At 39.8% G+C, this 18,651-nt stretch overlaps 2 protein-coding genes across 4 annotated transcripts in view; both read left to right on the forward strand.

Moving 5' to 3' along the window:
- ttll10 (tubulin tyrosine ligase-like family, member 10) overlaps nucleotides 1-6,072 on the forward strand; it is a 46,294-nt gene extending 40,222 nt beyond the window's left edge. For all 3 annotated transcript variants that reach the window (XM_049581056.1, XM_049581058.1, XM_049581057.1), the window contains 5 exons: nucleotides 609-749; nucleotides 3,724-3,840; nucleotides 3,926-4,019; nucleotides 4,245-5,577; nucleotides 5,669-6,072. In XM_049581056.1, the coding sequence (XP_049437013.1) occupies nucleotides 609-749; nucleotides 3,724-3,840; nucleotides 3,926-4,019; nucleotides 4,245-4,882 (990 nt within the window). In that variant the 3' untranslated portion in view covers nucleotides 4,883-5,577; nucleotides 5,669-6,072. The remainder of the gene's footprint in view (nucleotides 1-608; nucleotides 750-3,723; nucleotides 3,841-3,925; nucleotides 4,020-4,244; nucleotides 5,578-5,668) is intronic.
- Nucleotides 6,073-10,237: 4,165 nt separating this feature from the next.
- LOC125891657 (rho guanine nucleotide exchange factor 7) lies at nucleotides 10,238-18,640 on the forward strand. The gene is made up of 9 exons (XM_049581064.1): nucleotides 10,238-10,374; nucleotides 10,538-10,624; nucleotides 12,553-12,640; nucleotides 12,728-12,864; nucleotides 12,967-13,113; nucleotides 15,347-15,433; nucleotides 15,727-15,802; nucleotides 15,922-15,998; nucleotides 18,133-18,640. Exons 3-9 carry the CDS (start codon nucleotides 12,625-12,627, stop codon nucleotides 18,262-18,264), a joined length of 672 nt encoding a protein of 223 aa, XP_049437021.1. The 5' UTR covers nucleotides 10,238-10,374; nucleotides 10,538-10,624; nucleotides 12,553-12,624; the 3' UTR covers nucleotides 18,265-18,640.
- Nucleotides 18,641-18,651: the final 11 nt, after the last annotated feature.

An 18,651-nucleotide genomic window follows, 5' to 3' on the forward strand; every position in this document is an offset into this window, starting at 1 on the left:
AACTCTCGGGACAGTCATGGTGATAATGTCCTGGGATCACAACCCATGAGAAGGTTGTGAAGTTTTTGGCATAGGTACTCACCTATAAGTAACTGGGGAGTATGTCCAAAATGGCTTTATAGATAAAGATATACCAGTGAGATTGAATGAAATAATAGAAACCACTGAATGCACTGAATAAAATGAAGCACTGGGTGTGAACAAGCAGTTTTGTTGTTTTCCTTTGGTACAATACAGTATTGTGTGGGTGAAATTATTAGATGACTGTTCATTTTTGGAGTTAAAAGGCACCCTGTCATTCATTCCCCAGCTAGACACAAAGGCCTGATTTTGAAACTCTGGGTTTGACTTCCAGTGGAGAATACTTCATGTAAAAGTTAACTGTTTAGGCTGTTTAAGGCCTAATGTTTGCTATGTAGATTCCTGTTTAACACAAATTAAAAAAGGACAATTCATTCATGATAATAGTGGAGAGATATTTTCCTCCCTCCCTTCTTTGCATTACTCTTGTAATTTCCCAAGAAGTGGCATTAGCTGTGGCACGAACTGTCTCTCTGCTCCTGCTGACTGCTATGTGTGTCTCTGGTCCCCCTGGTGTCCATCTCCAGTACATGCAGAAGAAGAACCCTCTGTACAGCCAGTTAAAGGAGGATACCGTGTGGTCCATGGAGAGCTTCAACACCTACGTCAACGACAGGTTTCAGGTTGCCAAGGGTCTGCCCAGGGACTGGGTGCTGGGCACCTTTGCAGTGAGTGCTGCTGTGTGTTGTAGCTCTTGGGGACCAATTACCATTATAATGATGGTTGTTGGCGTTTGCAGCTAATTGAGGTAGTGGTTAGGCTCGGATGATCTCATTCCTGTCTGAGGATACATCATGTTATTATAATATATTTCTATATTTTCATCCATAGTGACTCTTACAGTACATAGAAAGGTACAGTGTGTACATTTGAATCATTTTTGGGTTGCACCTGTTCCCATGAAACCTCAAACCCTGATAGTGACATATATTTCAGTGTATACAAACCACAGTGTGGTTGCTTTGTTTAACAGAGTCCAAGTGAGACCTTTCATACTGTTTACAGTCAAAGAACCTAATCTTAGTAAAGCCTGTCTGTGTAGACATTAAAAACTTACATCATTAGATTTATAAGAATAAGAATTCAACACATCATGACTTTATTATTAATCATACATGAATTAAAAGGAATGAATGAATGAATGAATTAAAAGGGCCCTCCACAGATATTTTATGTCAAAGTTGATTTAAAAGTCATGGAGTTACATCATAGGAAGTGTAGGATTTAGTATTTTTTGGAAATGAAATCAAATTACAGCCTAAAAGTCAGGATATATCTTGAGTTCTGTTGCTTTGATTTTTTTTCTGTCCTTTCCAAACACAGTTCCCCAGATTTTATGGAAGTGCAATACTAATGTAGGCCTACTGGAATGTGATAAAAACTTCTTTACAGTGATATTGCAACTTATGTTACTGCACTAACACTGCTACAAGTGCAGCTTAATATTTCCTTAACGTGATTTTTAAACTTACCCTTTGTCAGGTAATGTGTTAGCTGGTAAGATATTAGTGAGTTAGTGAGATACAGTAACAAGCTTAAACCTGCACTAATAAATAGTACATCTAAATACTTCACTTAGAATTATAGCTTCTTATTGGTGAATAGACTACAAAGCTTACAGAACAAGTCTCCCCCAATATTCATAAAGTATCAAATCGCCTTGAAAAATAATGTACAACAACATGTATTGACTTTGACTATTTTTACCACGGTGATCTTATAAAGTGCATAAAATTTACACCAAATGACAGTAGCCTATTTTCCAGTTTAGCAGTAAACACATTTAACGAGAATGCATTTATGCTCCAAATCTGGATTCAAAAGAAAGAGAATCAGCACTTGTTCAGATGGTGGCTAGACCAGATACTAGTTTAGTCAAGACTGCGAAGCACAGTTATTATAATCTGTGACCTTATTTTTTGTAATATTTAAAGCTTAATAGCAAAGTGATGCTAAGGTGAGCAGGGTCTACACTCTACTAATAGATATAAACAGCTGACGATAGTTCCCAGCTGTCTGACAAGCTCTCCTTTTGGTCCACAACATAGAATGTCACAAAAAATGTCACAGTAAAAATGTCATAGTATTGTATGCCATAGAAATGTCAATATTTCATGACACAGCAAGTTGTAAAAAATGTAATAAAAAAATTCATGGCAGGACTAAAGTATGCTTTTATTTGGTATGTCATTAAAAAGAAGTTAAAAAATCCATAGTATAATATGCCACAAAAAAGTAATAAAAAAAGTCATAGGATAATATGCCATAAAACATAAAAAAAAAATCTCATAGCGTAGTATGACATAAAAATGTCATTAAAAAGTCATTATGGCATGTCGTATAAAATCATTAAAAAAGTCTAGTATAGTCATAAGTCATAACAGTCCTTGTATAGCATGTAATTAAAAAGTAATTAAAAAGTCATAGTGTAGTATGCCTTAAAATATAGTGTGTAATTTAAAAATATATATTCTAAAAGTCATAGTATGGTATGTCATGAGAAAGTGGTTAATAAGTCATACTATAATTTGTCATTAAAAAAGTCGTTGAAACAGTCACTGTATAGTATTTCATTAAAAAAAAATTCATCATTTAAAATCATTTTGAAAAAACAGTTCACGGTGTGGTGTCTCATGAAGAATTCATTAAAAATGTCATAGTACAGTATGCCATTAAAAAATATAGTTTCTTTTTTTTTTTTTAAATCCATATAAGTCATAGTATAGTATGTAATTATAAATCATTTAAAAACCCATAAAAGGCATAATACAGTATGTTATAAAAGTCATTTAAAAGTCAGTACAGTAGGCTATGTCATTAAAAATTAAAATTATAGTTTGTAAAAAAAAAAGCCATAGAAAAAGTAATAATACATATGTCATGAAAGTCATGAAAAAGTATAGTATGTAAAAATAAAGCAATCCAAAAGTCATAGTATAGTATGTCATGACAAAGTCATTAAAAAGTCATAGTACAGTACGTCTTAAAAATAGTATTTAATAAAAAAAAAAGTATGTTATTTAAAGTCATTAAAAAAGTCAACAAGTTATTCAAAATTCATAGTGTAGTATGTCTTAAGACATGACCTTAAAAAAAAGTCATTGTATAGTAGGTTAGAAAAAGTCATAGTGTGTCCACTTCTTCCTGCACAGTGCTCACTTACATTCATTACAAACCCTGCACTGGGGATTCTGTTGTAAAATACTTTAAAATGATCCCAGGGGAATATCAGTTGTTGTTTTGGTTGTCTGACCCACAGATATATCTCCCATCAGCCTTGGTTCCAGCAGCCAGCAGCAGGTAGCTGTTTTCACCTTAAAACCCACTGTACGTTCTGTGCTCGGCACATAACAGCAAACAGTCAATGATGTATTTATACCTGGTGTATACCTTGTTCTGCTGCCCCCAAGTGGCCAAAAAATCAAGAATGCAGCGAAATGTTTCAGAATTAGGCCATTTATAAATGATCAAATCATTTGAAAAGAGTAGAAAAATAAATCATTGAAGATATCTACACATTCTCAGATATTGTTGCTGAGAGCTGCAGACATCTAAAATGGCTGCTGGAAGAACTGCTATGATGTATGCCACTTAGACTCTGACGCCTAATTTGACCAACTGTTGTTTTTTTTCATGCATCAGAAGCGCATGCAGCAGATCATGACGCAGTGTTTCTTGGCAGTCAAATCCAAGTTAGACCGTCGACTGGGCCTCTTTGACTTGATCGGCTGTGACTTCATGATTGACGAGAACTTCAAGGTGGGTGAGACGCTGCTGAGTATCTGAATGTCGGTCAGAGTTTGAGCGGTTTTGGACTAAATGCGTTTTCATGTGTATGAAATAGGTGTGGCTGTTGGAAATGAACTGTAACCCAGCTCTTCACACGAACTGTGAAGTGCTGAAGGAGGTGATACCCAGCACTGTTGCTGAGACACTGGGTGAGCGCACATTAATAGAACTGATCACACGCACACACAACAGTTTTTTTTTTGTTTGTTTTTTTTTAACTAACAGTTTATAATGTTCTCACATCATTTCTCTGCATGCATCAGAGTTCCCTTCAAATATGCTGCTCTACTTATTTGTTTGCTCAGCAGGCTGATGTGTGATACCGCCCAACATAATATGCTGGTAATATCTGCTGTCACTCCTTCATGCTCTAGATTTAACTCTGGAGATCTTCAGCAAGTGTCGTCTCAAGCAGAGGATTCTTCCTTTGGCCAGTCAGAGGGACTTTGTGCTGCTTTACAATGGAGTTTTCCCTCCTGATCCAGTGCTGGCCTGGAGCAAGAGCAACACAAACAGTGACCTCAACCAAAAAAGCACCAAAAAGACTCAAGCCAGACGATTTAAGTCAGGGACAGAGGGCAAAGTTGTGCCCCTTGATAATGTGAATGTCTCCGCGAGCAGTGAAGGAAGGGGTAGTTCAAAGTCTGACGAGCACCCCAACACCTCCACTTCTACCTCCACTGCTGCCTCACCTTTCCATCAAAGCTCTCTGTCAATGCAGGGGCCTTTACATTTACACAGCAGCAGCACCATCGTACAGACTGTCAGGAGTAAGAACCTCAGGCCGCGGGTGGTATTCAAGCCCAGCAAATGTACTTTGCATCATCATTTAAAAGCTGCAGACGACGTGACGCATTCTACGGCACGGCAGAAGACGAGGATCATCATGGCGCTGTCATCACCAGGGATCTCTGTTAGTGACTCTTCAGAGAGCCCTCCTCATGATGGACCTCTAGTGTGTGGGAACAAATGTGAAGAAGAGCTGAGAGAGGACACAGAGCTGAGTTTATAAGAAGAAAGAGGAACTGAGATGCATCAGATGCAAACAGCTGAGATCTAAAGCTTTATCTGGGAAAAAAAAGACCTATACTTTTGACACCTGGTACTGTTTTCCTCTCAAAGAAATAAATGTTTACTGTGACATGAAAGAATGTATTTATTACTTGAATAATGATAACTGCATTCATTTAACTGGTGCTATGTAAGGAATATGTTCTAAAGAAAGCTTTTTCTTCCAATAATGGTTGATTTTGATTTATTTATTTATTTGTCCCAGAGTCAGACATGTTTACAGTAATCAAAGCACCCATAGAAAGCTGTTGCAAATGGAAAATATATCCATCAGTCATCTTACATGGCGTTGCGTCACTTTACAGAAACAGAAATAGCTCCTGCCTCGTGGACATCCAGAACCGCTCAGACAGACTGTGTACAAACCCTCCCACCATCTTACTGTAATTCTAACCAGGAAGATCAACACATGGCTCCACTGTACAGTTGTTGTGGCTTGTTGTTTTGACTGCAGCCCTCTACCTCTCCGTTTCATAACTCATAATTATCTCACTTGCCTATCCATATTCGGGCCCTTTGCATGCAAACACGGGCAGGCATGGTCCCATCTTTCCCAACAGGATGCTTGCTTCACCCACATGCTTCTCAACAAGGAGGCTGAGCGCATCAGAGAGCCTGACTTATCAACACCAAGAGGTATAGAGGCATTCTTTTAATATCTACATATACTAAGGTTGGAATGACACTAAAGCTGTTTTTTATTTGTCATGCTGTTATGTGTCAGCAGGTTCCCAGTGTGAGTTCAGAGTGTAAAAAAAACAGAGTGAGGAAGCTGCTCACTTCTCTGCAGACAGCCAACTGACAGGAAGGAAGGAACAGCTACTACGCTGCGACTCGACAAGAACTTTTATCTTCAATTCCTCTTCAAAAGCTTTTACACCTTTCGTTCTCGTGGCTGGATGGAAACATACACTACATGCTGGCAAAAAGGGGGAACTAGAGCTTAGCAGTGCCACCCCCTCCCTCCTCCTCTCCAGTGCACAATATCCTCTTTTGGACCCAACCAGCCCCCGTGTTTTGTTATCTCTTTGGTTTTAGTGCGGCACACACACACACACAGAGGGGATGACTGTCTGGGCAGATGGTGCTCAGTGTGAGGACTAGAAGCTGAGACGAGGTGCAGAGGGACAGACTCCTCGTCCGTCATGGGATGCTGCAGTGTGACCCAGAGGCATACTGGAGTGGACGAGGTGGGCCCTGATGAGATTGAGCTCCTGGAACTCTCTGGAGACAATTTAGGGTAAGACAAAGATACATTTACAATTTAAAGCAAAAATAGAAAAGTAGTAGTGGGGAATTAACACATTTATTGCTGAACTTGGATCCTGGAACAAAGCACAACCAGCATCATTACTTCATCAAAAATGTAAATGAAGTGTTATTTATTGTGCTTTTTCGATACCGGTTAGGCTGGTTTAAATGTGGTTTTTTAGAATCAGTGACTTCTGGAGGAAGAAGCGGTGACATTCTGTGAAGTGAAAAAAGCATTTAAGCAGCTTTCAACCTCTGTGGTTTTCTTTGGCATGTTATGCGTCACATTTTGGAACCGAATATGTCAAACAAAAGAGGAGAGCCTCTTGCACAACCTTTTTTATAGCTGTATTCAATTCAGTGATACCATTTTCAGGATGTACACAGCTACACACATGCTTGTTTTTCGCACAGTAACAGGATGTGTGGTGTGTTATAAACAGAAACTTCCAGGTAATGCCGTGAAGAAAACATTTAATTATAAACCCTTTATACAGGATGAAAACACCTGCAGAACAACACATTACATCCATATGGTTTCCACTCATAAGCACCAGGCAGAACAACAAGGCAGGAGAACTAATTGCCCGCTATTTACCAAACATGAACTTGAGCAGTCGGTGATGCTGCACTGATGTGATTAGCAGATTACTATAAGACAATGGCTGAGGCATGGAGGAGTTTAATACAGAGTCATGGCGGGACAAATCCCCGCTCGTTCTTAGACAGGGGGATTAGCAGAGGCTAATCACAACAGTAAATACCAGTCCTTATGTGTGGCTGTTTAATAATTACTACCCACTGCAACACACACAAAGATGTTTGTTACTAAGATGCACACTCATATACACTCTATCACTGCATAGAGATTGCTGATCATTTAGTCTGAGGCACTATTTAATACTTGTTATAATGTATTGGTTTTAACTGTGCATACAAGAAATTAAAGGGGAGCTACACCCATTTTCAAAATTCATATATGTTATTCTTCTGTCTAACGCAGTCCAAAACTCTCTTTCACATCCAAAAGCCAGAGTGATAAAACTCAAATTTGTGATGTCATAGGGTGTAAAGGTCAGAGCAGCTCAATAGACAATGAATTGGAAAAGACATTCTAGATGACACTGAGCGCACCCAGGGGATTGTTCTGAGTATATGGGCACATTTTTGGTTTCACACCTGAGAACACTACAACAGGAAAAGCTCATTTGGGTATAGAAAAGGAAACAAACATTGTGTGGGTCCACAAAATCAAGCTCCCATTCATTATCTATGGAGCAGCTCCAGACTTTATGACATCACACATTTGAGCCTTACTTTTCTGGTTACTGTTTTTGAGAGAGGAGCTCATGTTCACACACATTTGTTGAACTTGGGCATGAAAATAACATACTGGAATTCTTAATTTAGGTGGTGTTCCCCTTTAATGCCCTGTGCTAACAGGAAGTGATGCAATATGTGCAAAAATCCCCAGTGTTTAAATAATACATTTCAAATGAGACTGCTAATTAAACTTTGCAGAGACATCAAAATGTGCTGCCAAAGATGTAATGCTTCTTCTTGCCTCTACCAATCAAAAATGTTGATATTTTGTATTATTTTAAGAAGCAATAGCATGGACCAATCACAAACCAGAATTTATAGCCCAAGGTAGATTGCAATGCAAACCCATAAATAGGCCTTTATACAGATTACACAAACCTCAAGATAAGGGTAGACAGACTCCTTAACTCCTCTCCATTTTGAGTTCTGTAAGGAGCTCAACATATTGATCCGCCAAGCGAAGCGGGGAACAACATCTGTCCAACTTTGGGGGATTTACCAAGGAGCACCTAACAGTTCTTCATAAACACATCCAAACTTACTGAGCTCAGAGGTGTACTGCTAATTCAGGCATATGGTAAATGAATGGACTGCACTTGTATAGTGCTTTTCTAGCCTTCCAACCACTCAAAGCACTTTTATACTACATGTCACATTCACACATTCACACACTGGTGGCCGAGGTTACCATACAAGGTGCCAGCTGCTACTCAGTAACAACTCACTCACACACAATCACCAATGGAACATATTCATTCAAAACCTGCTCAGAATTAGCATGTGGACAAAATATATGTCAGTGAAGGGTCAACAGGTGTGGGTCTGCCCTGCTCTGGTTACACTGTAATCTGATTATGTCTGGCTGCTGCTGGACTGCAGGGGGGTCTAGACATGTCATTTACATTGTGATATGCTCTATTGCTCTTCAGTCTCTGCTTTCTTTTAGGTGCACCATAGCTGAAGCCAGTGCAAGCATGCACAAGTAGGAAACATACACAAACAGGAGCCCACAATCATGGTTTTGAGACAGTTTCAAGTCTGCACGTCTGCCTGACTCACCTGTCTTTGAACTGCAGGACAGAACCAAACAGAACATGCACTTTGACATTCAGGCTGCACAGACATGAAATTGAACCCACATCCGTGCTACAACGAGGACACAAAGTTAACCACTGTGCCTTCAGAACGTGACAGCACTGTCTCATGAAATGTGTTAACACATCAACATTTGATGAAATGTGTTTATTCAGGGTGTGGAGTCTGGGAGAGACCAGGCTGCAGCTGTCGGTGAGAAACAGCAGAGATGAGCAGGAGCCACCACCACAACCACCACCGCCACAACAGCGCTACCCTTCAGTGCGACACCTGGAACAAGAGGTCAATGTGTGTGTGTGTGTGTGTGTGTGTGTGTGTGTTGTATGAATTTTGTAGGACTGTAACTTCATCATGAACTTTTCACAGTGACAACACAGCGTGTGTCTCACTTTGGTCAACACTTTAACACTGCTCATGCATAGTGTGGCAAAGTGTACATCAACTGTTTCCACTCGCTGTTGTTATTTGTGTTGAGGCCAGACGCACACTGTTTACACACTGTGGGAATTTCCATGACAAAAGTGAGAGATTCTGCATTCCATGTTTGGTGTGATTCAAACTTTACAGGAAACAGAGGAGGGAGGAAACACTGCCACACAAACTTGAGTTTTCGCACTTCTTTCCACTTGAATGAGAAATTTTCTGAAAGGCACAGTTCACGCCAAAGTTATAAATATAATTTTCCTCCTACCTGTCGTGACTTCTTATGAATCTAGATTGTTTTGGTGTGAGCTGCAGATTGATGGAGATATCAACCTTCTCTCCAATATAATGGAACTAGATGGCACTCAGCTTGTGCTGCTCAAAGCACCAAAAAAATACATTTGAAAAACTCAATGCAATGTCTCTTTCCATAGATCATGACCTGGTTACTCAAGATAATCCACAGACTTTGTCGTGAGCAGTTTCATGTAGTCACTTTTTTTTCTCTACCAAACTACACCCACCACCTGCAACACTGTGCAGACAGAAGTGTACATCTACAGCTAGCTCACCTAGCACCAGAGCTAGCTAACTTTACAGCTCAGCTGAGGAGGACACCATTAATGTTTACATCTCACACTGTCATGACCACGGCCACGAGCCTCTCTGCAGACTTCCTCCTGTGCGGTGATACTGTTGGTGGATGTAGTTTTGTGGAAGAACAAGGTCTGTGGATTGTCTTATATTAATTTTAGACACCGAAAATCCCCCTGGATTTCCCAAACAGCAATGACTAGAGGCTTGCAACACTGAAACAAACTCCAATTTGCTTTGTAATGTATGAGTCATGGCTCTGTGAAACATGTGGCCACATATAAACACTGATGGGGTCAGTGTAATTTTTAACAAAAAAACTCCACAATAACCAAAACAAAAACCAGCAACAGAGAAGGGTTTTTTTTACAACTGAGGGAAAATGCCCCCCACTGGAAAAGCCCCAAAAATATCTAGATCTGTAAATCCTGATCAATGGATATTGTCTGATACAGTTTTGTGTCTGTAGGTGGTGCTGTGGGGCAGGAGCAGAGATGAGCTGCACCACAGGATTTACTCCCACCAGCCAATCAGGGAGTGGGAAGGCCAACCTGCCCACATGTATGGAGAGATCATCCACTCCTCCCTGGTGTCTCTCTACAACAGCTACACACAGGTAACACAGGGAGTCAGCTGGGAGTTATGAGGTGTGGCCCCACCATTACGTCTTCCTAAAGGGGCATACTCAAAAACTCTCTGTATGTGAATTGTAAAGAAGCTGTAATTGTTGGGGTCCATGAGTATGTGGTAAGCAAGCAACTTTTATTAAAAATAGTGAACCAGGTCAGTTGATGGAGCCTCTGATACTGTGAGCTTACAGATGTGTAGTCAGGAGTCAATACTGCATGATGTTTGGGTTTTGTGGCTTTTGATGAACTTCTGTCGCGTGTCTTCATTTTGTCCCCCACAGGAAACCAGTGAACACTTCCTGGTGTTGTTTTCTTTCCACCTGCTGATCCTCTCCCTCGACCACTCTCGACAAGACTTCATTTATGAGGTATTCTTTGTTGTTTTACTGTAAAATGAAATGTCAAATAGTGGATTTAAAGAGTCCACCACACATTAAAGCTGCACCAATCTTTTTTTTTTGTTATTCACAACAGATCAAATGAATATGTGCAATGTGAAATGAGTCAGGAAGTTGTTTTCAGTGAAAAAAAACCCTTGATAAACCCCACTGTCATCTACCTGCCCAGCACCAAACTGCAGACAGACGAAAGTTTGTGACTTGCTGATGACCACAGAGAGGTGAAGACCCCCCCGTCCTCCATGGGACCTTATATAATATGTACAGTACATATATGTACATATAAAAAAAAATATGTACAGTAATTAACAGGTGGAGCCAAATTTACCGATCCTGTTTGCATAATGCCATGAATTACAGATTTGTCAATTTAGAAGATAACTTTATGAGTTGAGAAAGTCGTGGTTTGTCATAGTACCATTTAGTTTAGTGTGAAACCAGTGAGCTCTCTTCTTGCATGATATACAACAACATCAGCCAACCAGCTAGCTAACTAAGTTATGTTCTACACACAAGTGTAAGGTTATTTTACCTGAAGTGTTTTATCCAGTGGCCTTTTTATCAGCTGGCAACAGAAAGAATGAGCAATACCTGTTGCTTGTCTGAGTACATCCTGTTATGAAATATACAGGCATCATATCTTCAGCGATAGAGAAAGCTTAGACGTCACTCGCAACAATTCATCAAACACAAAAGACAACATTGTGAAAAGCAGACAGTCAGCAAGAAAAGCATATAAAGTAATTACAAAACACTTAAACACACAAGTTCAGCTCATTGTCGGTCTGTGGTTTAAAACTCATCAGTCACTTTGCTGACTTGGGGATACTGATGGGATGAAGGCCTTCTTAGATAAATTTTAGTTGCCAGAGGGACTCTATAGTGCCTCCTGGAGCTCAAGACCTCAAACTGGCTGAAGAGAGGATGGGAGCTATCTGCCAAGATGCTCCTCGATTTCTTCGTCATCCTTTCTGTAGAGAGTTGGATTAAGGGCTTTTGTGGCTTGCCAACTATTTTACTTGCCATTGTCACAATCCCACAGAGTTTATTATTGGATGTACACTTAAGATGACCATACCAGACAGGAAGGTGAAATGTTCAACCATAGTTTGATACACTAATACTAAAATCTGCTGACTAACACTGAGGCCACTGACTTTCCTAAGAAGATAAAGTCGCTGTGAGTATTTATTGAAAATATTGGCCATCGAGTGAAACTGGCTCTGTCTTCAGATCTTGTCCGGTGCAAATAATCATTTTAGTCTTGGCCACATTCATTTCTAACATGCTGATGTGACACCATGTTTAAGGGCCACAGTGTGGGTCAGGTAGGCAGCTTCACCCAATGGGTCTGTTTACTAAGGTCATGTTATCGGCATATACACACAATCTAAAATATTTTCAACTGATCATAAATTCATAAGATTCATCAATGAATTCATTTCATGACATTCTAATTACGCATTTTAACAGTCTTATATTTGAACAGTTTTACAACAAAATGACTTTCTTGAAAATATTTCTTAAATTGGCAAACAGGATATGTGTAATTCATTGCACAATTCAAATAGGATAAAAAATTGTCTGTCTCCATTAACTACCAAATATATATATATTTTCTGTAATTATGTCCCATAATGGTCAACCATAAGGGGATGGACTTTATGTCTCGATAGTGGAGCATTTAGCAGTGAAAGAGCCAGATATATTACTCAGGAGTTGCTGAAGACATAAAATTGAAATATAAGACGGAGGAATGGAAAAGGAACACAGGAGCTCCGTATGTGCTGGTTGCATGAATGGGCAACCACACAGAAACCGCAACAGTTTTTTTGAATCGACAGTAATAAGCTGAAGCACAATGACAAGCACGATTTTTTTTCTTACGCTTTACACAGGGCATCCTTCCCCTTTCTGGACTTTCCTTACAAGCCGTCTCCCTGGACCCTGACACGTCACATTCACCACACATGTTTGAGATCAGCAGTGAGTCAGTGGAAATTACCAACTTCGACTAACACACGGTAACGCAGTGCACTCAGCATGATTTATGTTGTTCCCTCTTTTGTCCAGGTCCAATGATGGACTCTAAGGTCTTCATATGCGCCAACGTTGCAGAGCTACAGAAATGGATGCACCACATAGAAGACAGGAGATACAAGTCGATGGCACAACCCATGAGCCCCTCCCACTGCGCCCTCTCCTATCTTGTAATGAATACCTGCTGTACATCTGGTTACAAGTACACATGAAAAAGCAGCCTGTTTAAGCTGTAATTAATAAATTGATCACATGCAATATTCCTTCCCTAGTTACCCTGCGATGAGAACTGGAAAAGGGAAGAACTAAAAAACTACCTACTACAAGCTCCCATATGGCAGTGGGAGGGCTCACCGATACAGCATATGGGTCAGCCTGGATACATATCTGTCGTCCATATCATCAACACACATAGACAGGTAATACATTTTCACTCATGTTCTCTATGGGCTTCCATACTTATCATATGATGCCAGATAAACTGTTGCTTCTTTTTGTCACAATATTTGAAAATCAAAACCACATTTGTCATTAACCCAGTTACAATATGAAGCAAAGAGATTTTATCTTAGAGGAGGAAACACTGCCACACACACACACTTGAGTTTTCGCACTTCCTTCTACTTGAATGAGAAATTGTCTTAAAGGGACAGTTCACCCCCAAATCAAAAATACATACATAATATTCCTCTTAGTTGTAGTGCTGTTTATCAGTCTAGATTGTGTAGGTGTGAGTTGCAGAGTGTTGGCGATATCGGCCACTTCTCTTGGATATAATGGAAGTAGATGGTACTTGGCTTGGGTTGCTTAAAGCACCCAAAAAATTACATTTGAAAAACTTAAAGGGAAATTTCGGTTTATTTCAACCTGTCTCCTATCGTCCTAAATTTGGTTCAAGTGACTAGTGACATACAGATAATAGTTAGGATGTTAGCCGTTAGCCTAGATACAGCCAGGGCGCATAGTAGCGTCAGACCTGTTAAAATGTAAGTGAACGGGCAACCTTCAAGTGCAAAGTTAGTCCACTAAACAAGCTTTTTTTCCACAAAGACCGCCTCATATCGTTAGGATAAATGTCAGAGAACATATAGAATACGACATGTAAACGTGTTGTCTTACCTTACCGGTGTGCTGCCATGTTTGTTTACAATTTAGCTCTGCTTTCCAAAGCGCGGCCGAAATATCGCGAGAACAAGCAGCGATCTCATAGCGTGCCTGAACAAGCAGCAACAGCTGGAAGGCAGAACCGGACGGTTGCCTGAACGGAGGAGGAGGAGAGAGAGAGGCGCAACAGGTAACGTTAGAGGACGAGAGGGGAGGAATGGCTGCCACAAGTCCTTAGCTCTGGAGATTGGTGGTGTACCTGTGAATGCTGTGCCCCAGTGCCCACAGAAGAGGAATGCCTCTGTTGCAAGGAATGGGACTGGTTGCAGCCTTATTTTCAAGGTCTGGATGTGACCGAGGACAAGACACCTCCACCTGGAGTAACATTAGTATCCAGCTGGGCTTTATCTAGAGCTGGCGAGATATATTTCGGCTGTGCTTTGGAAAGCAGAGCTAAATGGTAAACAAACATGGCACCACACCGGTAGGGTAAGACAACACGTTTACATGTCGTTTTCTATATGTTCTCTGACATTTATCCTAATGATATGAAGCAGTCTTTGTGGAAAAAAAAGCTTGTTTAGTGGACTAACTTTGCACTTGAAGTATGCCCGTTCACTTACGTTTTAACAGGACTGACGCTACTACACGCCCCGGCTGTATCTAGGCTAACGGCTAACATGCTAACTATTATCTGTATGTCACTAGTCACTTGAACCAAATTTAGGATGATAGGAGACGGGTTGAAATAAACCGAAATTTCCCTTTAACAGTCATGTCTCTTACCGAGAAGTCATGACCTGGTTACTCAAGATAATCTCAGTGGTGCTAGATGAGCTAGCAAAAGATGCACACTTCCCCCTGAGTGGTGATACAGCGGGCGTTGTTCGGTAGAAAAAAAGTTCATTAATGACACTGCTAGCAAAAGGGAAACTATTTATTTTTGATTTTGGGATGAACTATCCCTTAGATAGGTTTTTTGAAGTGGATAAACACTTTTGTTTGCACCAGTTTGCCATAAACCACTTTGAAGCAAGTCAGGTCTCATCTTAATTTTTACCTGCTGGCACAAAATGTGGCATTTATTGTAGAGGGTGCTCTCTATCTTAAATCAACTTGGAAATGACTTATTTATGTTGAAGGACATTGATTATTTTCTCTTGAATATGATAGCAGTGTACATTGTACATTTAGTGATTTTATTACAACAACAAAACCCTATGAGGCTGAATATTTTTTGCTTTTTTCTTGCCCCCTCTGACTTAAAAGCATCACAGCTATATCAGCATATTTCAGCAATTAACATGGAGAGCACAGTGGTATTTTGACTAATAGGAACAATGGACAAAATAACAGAAGTAAGACACAAGTCGTGATAACCTGTAGTTGTCCTTTAAACTGCTACCTGTGGCACATGTGATTATGATAATTATCCAGTGCCCATACTTTAAAAAAGAGAATATGATTTCAAGTGTCACAGTATTTTGCCAGCGGTATTATCTGTATTGGATGGCTAATGTAACAGCATTGTTTGCTTTGTTCTTTCAGGGACTCCAAGAAAGACTGATGGTTCTCTTCCCTCAAGACCTCCTGCTGCTGTCAGTTGACAACAAGCGTCTGAATGTAACATATGAGGTAGTGTAAAATGACTCTATGGGAAAAATCCATAATAATACCCCCTCAACCACTGCGGAATAACTATGTGTCCCGGTAATCTTTACACAGCACTTGTTCTTGTGACACATGACAGATAGCATGGGTGGAACATTTTGTAACTCACACCTGCTGCCTGGATACAACATCACTCAATGCATTTCAATCAAATAGAGCATCTTCTTGTACAGTCATTATATCATTTCATGGAAGTGAAAATTCCTGCTCAGGTTAAAGCATTTCTTCTTCTTCTTCTCTTATGTCATGTCTAACAGGGCAGGTTGCCCCGACACAGCATCAGAGCAGTGGAGAGGTCAGCCCTGCCCGGACGGCTGGAGTTTGAACTGATAGGTACATTGTGCAAACATGTGACACCAATACTTCATTAAGTTAAATGTAGCATTGGGTTATAGCAAAAGTAAGTGCTATGAGAAATACAGTTATTTCATATGATTACTGTTGTGTTTCAGGTGAGCTGGTGGAGCCCCTGCAGGTCTCTTGTTCCTGTCTGGAGGATTATCGGAACTGGATGTTTCAGTTACAACAGGTTAGACTGCGCTGTCTGACATCATTAAAGGAATGTAAAATGGTTAAGAATAATATGTGGGCCATGAATTGGTGATTCTTTGGGGCTTTGTCACTGGCGAACATAGTGCAGTGAATATTAAACTTACATTCATCACTCAAATGTGATAGTAGGGTTCAGAAGGTAGAGAGGTCATACATTGATTACAGTTGATGCAACACACTGAAACCCAAGCTGCTCCTGATGGGCAGGGAGTGTGAGTGTGTGTATTAAAGTCTTAGGGCTGCAACTATTATTTCGTTGTTGATTATTTTCTCGATTGATTGATTAGTTGCTCGGTCTATAAAATGGTGAAAAATGACACATCACTGTTTACCATGGCATCCTCAAATGTCTTGTTTTGCCCACGACCCAAAGATACTCAGGTTACTGTCATAGAGAAGTAGAGAAACCAAAAAAATGTCCACATTTAAGAATCAAAGAATTCTCTCTTTCTTGTCTTAAAAGAATTGCTCAAACTGATTAATCGATTCATTTAATAGTTGACCATGTATAAATCAATCAATTAATGAGCTCTAGAGTGGACTAAATTATGAATGAGAAGCAAATTGTAAAGCACTTTGTTTTGTTAGGTAGAAAAAACTGTATGAATGCAGTTCATTTACCATTTAGTACCATTTAGTACAGATGGTTCCTTTCTATTGCCCCCAAGTGGCCAAAAAAATAAAAAATAAACCACTTAACCTCCTGAGTCCCTGCATCCTCATATGAGGACATTACATTTTTTGGTTACTGGACCTTATACTTCAGTCTGCTTAACTTAGGCCTGTTGTCCTCGCTCATGGACACTTTTCTGTGCCATCTAGTGGTAGAAAAAACGCAATACACTAATCCCTGTAAAAACAAGATGGCAGCCATCTCTGCTATGTCAGTCTGCAGCCAATCCTGAAACAAAAGTGGACAATGTCCAAAACCTGATCCCATTTAATGGTTAAAACTTGTTTATTTATGATTAATAACATTTGTAGTTTGATATACCATACAAACTTTACCAATTTTAGCAAAAGTAACAAGCTAAGACACTGTTAATTACAAAGTACTCCCTTAAGGACGTGGGGAACTTATCAGCTCGTTGAAGCATATTGGGACTTTATTATCGTCTTGTTTGAGGACATTGGGACTTTTCTGTCACCTTGTTTAGTTGTGTTTACTTTAATTTTTCATACTTATCAGGTCCTACTAATCCCAAATAGCTAGTAGAAATTAAAAATGCATACCAAACAAAAGTTCAGGTCTCAGGAGGTTGATGCAGGTTTAAGATTTAAGAGTCAGCTTCCCAGGCTAAGATACACTTTTTAAGACCATTTGTTATCTTTCTATTTCTATTTATTTTCTAATGCTGCAGTGTTTTACAGTTCTGCATGTAACTCTTAGAGCTCCTGGGCAGCCACTGCTTCAGTTTAGTTTGGTATGAAAATCAACTCGTACAAACTTGTTTGAGATCAAAAGCATTTTGGTTTATTTTTTGTCAATTTATTTTCATGGTTGCTCCATGGAAATGCAGTTGACAGTGAAGATTATTTCACTGTATCCTTATACAATGGTTTATATGATATCTAAAGAATTAGTGCCTCACAAATGATGTTACACACCTAACAAAAGTTAGATACTTAAAGTTATGTAGGCTAGGTTTAGGCAAGTAAAGTAACGTAGGTTAGGTTTAGAAAAAGAAAATGTTGACAATCTTCTTTAAAATAACTCAAATTTCTTCTTCCAAACATCAGTCTCATGAGGGAAAGTCCTGTGTTTGTTTGACCCATCTATCACCCCAACCTGCCTGCTTACGTGGACTTTCCCTCTTTATTCTACTTCCTGCTTCACTCCTGTCAGCGCATTGGTTATGTGATTGTAGCCTGCCCTGTCACATCGGTTATACACTGTATGCTGGCAAATTATTTCGTAGGTATACGTACGAACAGTACATGAGAGCAGCCTGATTTTCAACATGTTGAAAACAATTCCTTTATAAAGGCAGCCATAGTTTTGTTGAAACTGGGAAAATATGTTTGTGTTTGCGTGAAATATTCATGTGTGCCAAAGTGATGTGAAATGTGAAGCAACCCTGTAACAATAGCATTTTCTCTGTGACCTGCAGCCAGACAGAAACAGCCACGTCACTGTGAGCCGTGCTGCACCTCCAATTGTGCCAAAGCTTAAGAGGAGCAGGAAGGAGTCCCAGGAACCGATGATAACAGCTGACCAGTGTCGCATCAACGGGCGCAGCTGACTCATCTGAATGTAGAAAAGCTTGACTGTTATTATAAATCTGAGAGAATGTGTAGATAGCATGTACATATTACTTTAATGTCCAATTGTGCCACAGAATGGAGATAACAGCAGTAAAATGTTCTCACCTTGTTTTGATATAATTGGGTGATTTTTTTCACTCCGAGGGACTGAAAAGATGCTCATAGCTCCCTTTCATGTGAGGAAAAACAGAAACAAGGTTGTGACCCAGTTTGAGGCCAGACCAGAGCTGAGGAAATGTTAGATGTAGAGACTGTAGAGCTGCTAAGGTTACTGAAGAAACTGTACATATTTAGCTTTGATGCCTTTACCGTGAAATACACAATGTTTGACTTTTCCACAATAAACTATTTGAAACCTCGAAAGA

The sequence above is a fragment of the Epinephelus fuscoguttatus genome, linkage group LG7, assembly GCF_011397635.1.
Source record: "Epinephelus fuscoguttatus linkage group LG7, E.fuscoguttatus.final_Chr_v1".
Taxonomy (NCBI): Eukaryota; Metazoa; Chordata; class Actinopteri; order Perciformes; family Serranidae; genus Epinephelus; species Epinephelus fuscoguttatus.

Coding starts and splice junctions, on each gene's coding strand:
- LOC125891657 (XM_049581064.1), top strand. Junction 12,865..12,966: donor ACTGCGCCCTCTCCTATCTT/GTAATGAATACC, acceptor TTCCTTCCCTAG/TTACCCTGCGATGAGAACTG. Junction 13,114..15,346: donor TCATCAACACACATAGACAG/GTAATACATTTT, acceptor TTGTTCTTTCAG/GGACTCCAAGAAAGACTGAT.